Source organism: Lolium rigidum, chromosome 1, assembly GCF_022539505.1.
Source record: "Lolium rigidum isolate FL_2022 chromosome 1, APGP_CSIRO_Lrig_0.1, whole genome shotgun sequence".
Lineage (NCBI taxonomy): Eukaryota > Viridiplantae > Streptophyta > Magnoliopsida > Poales > Poaceae > Lolium > Lolium rigidum.
Genome location: NC_061508.1, coordinates 34,114,626 through 34,123,517, shown reverse-complemented (window position 1 = coordinate 34,123,517; position 8,892 = coordinate 34,114,626). Strand labels below are relative to the sequence as shown.

General features: G+C 44.2%; 1 protein-coding gene across 1 annotated transcript; it reads left to right on the top strand.

The window, feature by feature from the left end:
* Nucleotides 1-1,991: 1,991 nt before the first annotated feature.
* Nucleotides 1,992-8,335, top strand: LOC124685186 (ubiquitin-conjugating enzyme E2 34-like). Its single transcript, XM_047219514.1, has 9 exons — nucleotides 1,992-2,099; nucleotides 2,195-2,249; nucleotides 6,045-6,083; nucleotides 6,198-6,261; nucleotides 6,410-6,471; nucleotides 6,558-6,597; nucleotides 7,055-7,082; nucleotides 7,469-7,560; nucleotides 7,867-8,335. The coding sequence occupies exons 1-9, from the start codon at nucleotides 2,043-2,045 to the stop codon at nucleotides 8,147-8,149; spliced, it is 720 nt and encodes a 239-aa protein (XP_047075470.1). The 5' UTR covers nucleotides 1,992-2,042; the 3' UTR covers nucleotides 8,150-8,335.
* Nucleotides 8,336-8,892: the final 557 nt, after the last annotated feature.

Genomic DNA, 8,892 nt, shown 5'->3' with positions numbered 1-8,892 from the left:
GTCATTTCCAGCAGCCAACCCTAATTCTAAAGCATCGTCATCATGAATAATGGTATGATTATTTTCCATCAAATCATCTAAAGTTAGGTCAATATCAGCAGGTAAGAAATTATCAGGTTGGTTATCAAATAGCTTATCCATTCTATTAGATTATATTTGTTTCATTTTAGCAATGTTCCTGTGAATATTAGGAGAAGATGTTCCTAGAGAAACATTAATAGAGATAGCTTTCTGAACTAGAGATTGATTGCAAATAGTAGCAAAAGTGTGCTTAGTAGTACCTTTCATTTTTTCCAAGTTCTTTTGCTGCACGAGCTCCACAGCCCGCGCCATCATAGTTTTTCCATCACGAACAATCCTATTGCTATGGCTCGTGGATTCTACAGGTCCCCATGGTTTCCCTTTATGCTTCATTAGTGCAGCTTCAGCCGGCGTCGGTTCAATCTCATTGCTTGAAGCACCTTTTGTAGCAAGTACCAGGCCAACATTTTTACAACCATTTCCATCATTTGCCAGATCAGCCACGGTTGAACCACCACTTTTAGCACACATTGTCGACTTTTTCCCATCTTCCGCAACATTGTTGTCCATCCTTTTATTGTTGTGAGTGGATTTTGTCCCAGCTAAGACCACATGTTGAAAACTTCCAATCATATCATCTACTTCTATTGTTTGGATCTGCTCCTCCCCATTTGATTCTGTTAGGTCCATGTCCAACAAGACTTGAAATTTGTTGACTGGCGTCATCCCTTCCTCAGTTTGACTGCAGATTCGGCTACAAGTTTTGGTTCCCCCCTTCTGTCCACATGAGCTGTTCTCCCCTCAGCCATATTCAGATCATGTTGCCCTCTAGGAGTTTGGTTTTTGTCCTGGCTAGTGTCAGTGTGATCATTTTGCTTGTTGAAGTCATCTAATAGATCATCATCCTCTTCCTCATCATAGTCCTCATCGTCGTCATTGGGAGGGAGAGTCGGTGGTGTGGCTGCGAGCTCTGCGCCCCCTTATCCTTCTCCACTTCAAAATCTAGAATATATAATTTCTTTCTCGTAACCACCACCCTTTGCTCTGGAATCTTGGAGATATCTTTAACAGCCAGCTGCACTCTGACCGTCTCGTAGAAGGATTTGAAAATTCCTTCCCAGTCCACATCTAGGATCAAACCAAAACACTTTGCAATCTGAGCAATGAGTTTCCACGAGCACCATCGTGGCGGGATTTTCCTCCAATTTTAACCCAAACTTCTTGCAATGTCCCAACATCTGGGAGGTCTCCTTCACATCCCATAATTTTAACTGTAATCCTTTTCGAGATCATGAAGCTGATAGAAGATTTAGATGGTGGTAGATTATGCATCGCCAACATCCGTCAGATCAAGAAGCTTTGTGGTATTTTTTCTAGCTTCAAACTTTTGTTTGTGGAGCGACTAGCTAATGAAACCGCCCATGGTTGTGCTGGGAAAGCTTCTAGTGAGAGAAGGTGTTTGTGAATCAATTATAATCGTGCTGATTGATTAATCCAAATTCACAGCACAATTTTCAGATAATCCTGCTGGTTGATTAACGAAAGCTCCCTAATTCGCAAAAATTGAAGGCACGGAGCTGTAGAGAACTACGGGACAGAAACAGGTGGACCGGACAACGTCTCAGAAAACGCGTGCGACCCAACGGCCCGCCCGGCCGCCCGCCCTGACCGGCCACGTCACGCGCGCCCGAATCTCGAGGCAAATCGGGCAGCATCGATAAAATCCCCGGTCGATTTCCCCCATCTCTCTCTCTATTCCTCCGTACGCTGTCGCTCCCCCTAGGCCCCTCCACCGGGGAACGCGGCCGCCGATCCCCCACCCCCGCCGCCCGATTCCGCCAAATCCCCAATCCGCCCCCGCGGAATCCGATCCCCGGCCTCCCGCCCCCGATTAGCCGCCTCGGGATCGCGCTGCCTCCGCCGGATTTGGGCGGTCGATCGAGGGGCGCGCGCGCGGGGGGCGGATTCGAGCAGCAGCTAGGGGTTCGGTGCCCGGCGCCGCCGCCCTAGGGTTTTTGGCCATGGCCGACAAGGGCTGCCTCAAGCGCCTCCAGAAGGAGTACCACGCGCTCTGCAAGGTCAGCAGCTCGACGTCCCCTGCCTCGGCTCCGTTCGATTCGAGTCGATTGGTTTCGGTTTTGGTTGGTCTCTGACGCGATTCGTTGCGCTGCAGGAGCCGCCGCCGCAGATCGTGGCCCGCCCGCTCCCCAACGACATATTGGAGTGGCGTAAGTAGCTTCTTCCCACTGATTTTCACCGTCGTTTTAAATTTTAATTAATGGAGAATGTTTGCGATTGGTGTTTTTTTGTGTGGCGCTAATCGTTGTTGTATCTGGTAGGCATGTGGCTTATGTTGGTGTAAGATATGAAGACTTAGTTTGTGCTTGATTTAGGTATTATCATGCTTATGTTTGCCCATTTGTGACATAGGCACATTACTGCTGGGCTAATCTGCTTAGCGTGTCTCTGTCGCCACCTATTGTATTTGTTAAAATACAAATTATTGCGCTCTTCTTTTTTGTGTGAAAACTGTGCTGTAAATTTGGATTATGGGTTGGGTAAGTTTGAGCTTTCCTTAGCTCCTGGAAGAATAGCCCAGACTCACAGGTCAAAGAGATGCTAACAACTCGTTAGAATAGCTTATTTAGCTTCAGCATTACTTTTGTTTGGGATGGACTAGCTCCTGGCGGTTTACAGTAACCAAAGTTGGATCTTCTTATGGCAGTGGCTGGGAGGACACGGGTTATTAGTGTATATATATATGGTGGTTCACTATATATTTGATGCTTTACTGGAAATTTATCAACAATCATCACACTCATGCAGTTGCACCACTGTCTTGCATCATTACCTCCCATCTGTACACATTATTCGCCACCAGGTTTTGCATTGGTATAGAATTAGAATGCTTTGTACCACTGCAGCGATGACTGAGACCTTGGTACTCTTTTGTATCAAGCTGCCTAAGAGCATCTCTAGTGGATGGTTTATAGGGCCATCCGAACGCTTTTTAGAATGTCTGTACTGAAATGGTCTAAGAGCAGCTCGTCTAACAGGTTATCTAAATTTGGAGATCATCCAGATGTGGACAACCTAGTTGCTTTGTCCAAACTAGGGAGGTAAGTAATGACCTAGCGACATTGTCCAAACTAGGAGGTGAGCAACTGCTCCTTCGAGCCTTGTTCCCACCCCTGTCCGGAGCTGTTGGAGACCAGGACAATTTGTCTAGGGTGAGGGAGAGATGAGAGGGGCACAGGGGCACGGCTGCACACCGTGCTGCTGGATCTGGCCAACACCGCACCACTTCCGGATGGATCCAGCAGGTTCTTCGCATCAGCCTCCAGGTTGGACGGAGTGCCGACAGAGCTCTGGGGCTTGTCTCAGTGGGGATGAGAGGGACGGGACTGGGGCCACTGCCTCACCTTGGAATGGGAGGGGAGGAGGGGCCAGCCTGTTGTGCTTGGGCTTGTTGTGGTGAAGAAGAAAGTGATGAGAGAGAGAGCAGTAGTGGCCACGGCTGCACCTGGGAACAGGAGGGGCTGGGCGGTGCCGCTGCACCTGGGCCTCGGTGTAGATGGAGCCAGGTGTAACTGAGGAGAGGGGTCAAAGCGCTGGTCAGTGGGGAAGAACTGAGAGAGCAACAGCAGCAGAAATACACACGGGGAAGAATGGGACAGTGGGTTCTGCTCTCTTCTTAATATTACTAGTATACTTATTGCGGATTGCAGCACACTGAACTGGCTTAGGTACATATGATGTCTAGACATCACCACTATGTTTCTAATGAAACCAGCTAGCTCATGAGCCGAATTGTTCTGCGCTCTCTTTTTTATCTTGGCAACGCACCACCCTTGGATGTTTGCTCCAGTCTCTCTCCTTGTATGTAGAACTTGGTCAGGAAAGGTTAGACAAATTGGCCTGGATTGCAGCTATCAGACTCCAAGAATACTGTATCATATTATGATACCACTATCACCTCTCTCTTCATTAATTGCTGTGTCACATCAGCCTTTTGCCAACATAGCATGCATGATACTAACTATGATACTCCCACTGTAGCCAGCCTAACAGCATATGGGGTTACCTGGCAATGAGGGCCTACCTTATGTGGTGACCTGGTAGCCATCGCTGTGTTGCTAAAGAAAAAAAACTTAGTTGGGCTTGGAGAGAACTGAACCGTTTTCTCTAGTTCCCTTCGCTCCCAGGCTGCGGCGTCTGGGCGGTGACGTGGGCCGCGTCTCGTGATCGAGCCATGCTGGGATGAAACCTAATTGTCCTGGTTTGTTTCCTTTCCTCCCAACTGACGGCAGCACATGGCGAAAGTGACAATCTCCTTCACACAGATAGGGGTTATGGGTCCAACATAAAGTATGAAAGATATGGTGCCATGCTACTATATGTTTCCAGTACACGGATCAGAGCTTCCAGTAATGCTATATTGTATCAACAGTTGGTGGATACATTTGAAATTCTTTGTCCCAGCTATATTGTTTCATCAGTTTCTAGATACATTTGAGAAGTCACGGTTGAAAATATAGCTATATTGTTACATCAGTTGCTGGATGCATTCGAAGTTCTTTGTCCCAGCTATAGTGCTTCATCAGTTGCTAGATACAAAAGTCACGGTTGAAAATATAGCTGTTGAATGGTAGTTTAAGGTACTATTAAAATATTAGAGAGAGAATAAAGATGTCCTGTATATAGACGAGCTGCTTAAAATCTGGGATTGTCTAAAGACGTGTATATGGAGATAGAGGACCAAATTTTGAGCATCTACTACAGATGCTCTGATGGGTTTATTACATATTGAAGGTTCGTGGTAACTTCTGTTGAAATGGAACATTGTATTTGTGGTTAATTGCCTGAAATGGTGATATGCTTCATGCCTCTGCTGTTCTTGATGTGTAAATTTGTGTGGCAACTTTGGCCATTTTAGGCTTATGTAAACGTAAGCAAAGTAAATGAATGTGTTAGTCAATATGTTGTCATTTTGAAATTGAGATTTCTGTATGGTCTAAATTTAGCTACTCATATTTTAACAAATGTCACACATATCAGTGACAATAAAGTATCCCTGCTTGCCTGGTTTGTATTCTGGCCCAAGGATTACGTGTTGCAACTTGTCGCTTGGGTACCGACAAGCTGACAAGTCGTGACAAGTCTCGACAAGGGGTAGACAAGTCGATATGTATTGACCTGTAACTACTAAAGATACACAGTAAGTATTCTACTTACTGTACTCCTACTAAATTTTGAGGGCATGGGGAGTGGTGAGGAACCTGATACTGTGACAAATGCGTCTAGCAGGCAGGCCCTTCACTTATCCACGAGCCAGCAGCCTACAATCAAATGAGAGGAGGCGGCGGGAGCATCGGCGGCAAGCCGGCGGCAGCCAGGTGAGGGGCGGCGAGAGGGGAGCGTCCAGGCGAGGGGCGGTGGCTAGGTGGGAGCCTGGGAGGGCACGCTCTGTTTAGATAGGGTTTCACGGGACGAGATGGCATTTTTATTTCCCAGCCTACAACTTGTTGCTTGACCTCCTCCTCATTCCTTGTACAATACATATTTTATATCTTCAATAAAATTTTACTGTCGGGGCCTCCCCTACAGTTTTCAGCTCAAAAAAGAACTTGTCGTTGACAAACAAGTCGTGATTAGTCGTCGACTTGTCAACTTGTCGATCGACAATTAACTTGTCATGTCGCTCCAGCTTATCGACAATCAGGTTGCGACCTGTAGACAAGCGTGCGACAAGTCGCAACTTGTCGAACGACACTTAATCTTTGTTCTGGCCACATGAATGTCATAATACAAGAGTTTTTTTTTGTTGTTACATCAAGCTTTGCTGCAAGTCTAATCCTTGTCGATCTCCCGATTATATGTCATGCGTGTTACTGGCATGCTTGTTTTCAATGCTGTCTATCTTTTCGCTCTTGCGCTACCGGCATGCTTGTTTTCGGTGCTGTCTATCTTTTTCGCTCTTTTTAAGCTCATGTCTTACTTTTTTTTTTGTCTTTTTATGCCAGACTTTGTACTTGAAGGAAGTGTGGGCACACCCTTTGAAGGTAACTATGATGCATATGTGGAACTTCTATCTTTTAGGCACTGCCCTACTCCAGTCAGTATACTGCCCTATTATTTAACATATAACATAGTTTTCACACTTTTTTCTCCTGAAGGTGGATATTACTACGGAAAGCTCAAATTTCCATCAGATTACCCTTTTAAACCTCCAAGTATTAGGTACTGAAACATTTGCTCATTGGTTGTTTTTCTTATATGATGTCTTTCTTACTAAGATGTAAAAATATAACATAAATACACACGTATTAGAAGTAATGAATTCCTCTTAACTTTGCTCTTTTACTTATAGTTTGTCTTTGTTGTTCAGCATGACAACTCCCAGCGGCAGGTTTGCCCCTCACAAACGGATATGCCTATCAATGAGCGACTGTAAGCATCATGGTGTAATCACATCTTAATTTCCTTGTGTATTCAATGGTGTTTTGAAAGATTCCCGTATTACTTTGTTTTTACAGTTCATCCAGAATCTTGGAATCCAATGTGGTCTGTAGCAAGGTATGCTCGCAATGATATCTAGCTGAGTCAGCGAGTATAAAGTGTTCTCTCTTTCCCCATGGAATAAATCCTTCATTGAGCTTCTTAAACTATTTTTGGGTATCTAAACTAGTCCGTACTTTTTAGCTCCTAAGTTTGAACATTGATATGCGCCCATAAGGTGTTTTCCTGTTTCAGTTTCAGCTACATTAGTTTATGGCCTTTCAGTTACTTGCATTGTTCAACATCAATTACTGTTACGCTATATGAACCTTCGTGAATCATGCTTTTTTGGTTGCTTGAAAGTGGGAAAAAGTTCAAATTTAACAATAAGAGGGTGGAGCTTGCAAGAACATCAAAGTGTATCTTCACTTTTCCAGGGATAGAAGTTACCTTTCGTTGTCAAGTTGTGAATGTATTTTGACATTGAGAATTCTTGTTTTTTCATCGCTGGTCTGACATATTCCTTGTGCTGCAGCATTCTAACAGGGCTCCTATCATTTATGGTGAGTCCTTACATTTTCATCAGCTTGAATTTAACAAAAATAATGTTTGCATTCTTAATTGTTCACATATCGTTATGAAATGAACTACTCTCATAACTTACTAAGCACCACATTACTACTGCAAGCAATACTTCTTAGTGTTCAGTTAATCCACATTGGCATTTTACTTGCAAGGATGCAATATTGTGATGGAACTTCTGTTATACTGATAATCTTACTAAATTTTCATTCTAGTCACCTGAATGTAGTATTCTGGGGCTTCAATGACATACGATTTATTTGTTACAGCTTGCTATTTTCTATCCCTTACAACTATTTGATTGTTTCAAATGATTCATTCCATGACTTGTGTTGTATGAACGATACAATTATTCTTGTATGTATAGATGGATGATGCTCTGACCACCGGAAGCATCAGGAGCACAGATGGAGAGAAGAAGCGTCTAGCAAAGGCTTCCCTTTCTTACAACTGTGAGAGGTAAATGCATTTCTCTGCAAGATAATTCTTCAGAACAAAGGTGCTTCTGGCCTAGGCATGTTAGGTGTCCGCAATAGTTACTTTCAGTCTTTAGTGTAGTTATATCTCATTCATTCACTTATTCAATAATTCATTATGCTCTATTTCCCAAATGCTACGAGCTCACCAGTGCTAAATCACTGCATACTAGCATTACACTGAAACATGATGTATATATTACTTCTAAATGGCTGGTAATGCCTTCTGGCATGCACTATTCCCTATTTTAGACCATGAGCTTACATAAACGCTGCTCTTGTTCCGCAGCAAAAATTGCCCACACTTCAGGAAATTATTTCCTGAGTATGTGGAGAAGTACAACCAGCAGCAAGAAATGGAGCAAACTGCAGCGGAGCCAGAGCCACAGGATAACCCTGCTCCAGCTCCTCCTGCTGTCCAGGAGGCCGCAGCTTTGGTGAACAATGTAGGAAAACCAGTGGTAGAGGGCCGGGGCGAAAAGAAGCAGAAGACGAGACTGCCCTTTTGGCTGATGGTGCTTATCGTCTCTGTATTTGGCGCGGTGATGGCCTTGCCCCTGATGCAACTTTGACAGTAAAAAGTCCAATAAAATTGTGACGGTGGGGCCGTAATTTTGTATAGCTTTCTCTTGGTTTGTGCAACTCATTCATCCGTGGATTACTACCTTGTGATGAACTTGTGATGGTGAAGTCTGTAGAACCGTATTCTCACTTGTCGAGAAACTCTACAAGCTCCTTTATTTGAGTATATTTTTTTACCCTTGCCTGTTTTTTTTTTTTTTTTTTTTTTGCTCAGCTGCAAACGTATTTAATTCATGACATGTTAGTTTATACTAAAGATGTAAAATTCTTTCAGGACACGAGTGTCCACAACAATTCGGAGAGCGATCTGTGTCGTATGAGTACCCACAGGGACGTACGCCTGGGGACATTGGCACCCGCACAATGACATCACTCGCGACCGTACTCACTCAGGGGCTTCAGGCCCAATGGGCAATGACTCCAATCCAATTGCGTGACGAAAAAAATCAGTCTGGTTTCTCACTTGTATCTTGATCACGGTTAAAAAAAACTCAAACCGTTAAAGGATCTGCAGTTGTCATCACAGCTTATACCCAAATATGAAAAACCACAACTTTGGCACATTGCAGGGAACATGTATCCGTCACATAAAGATTGCACCGTGGCCTTGCGTACCATCGCGAGGTTAGTGCTGCGGATGAAGTTATACCTATCCAAAATCTTGGATTCACCATTTCCTACTTTAGTTGCAGGATCAACTTTCTCAAAGAGCTCTTGGATGGTTGTATAAACC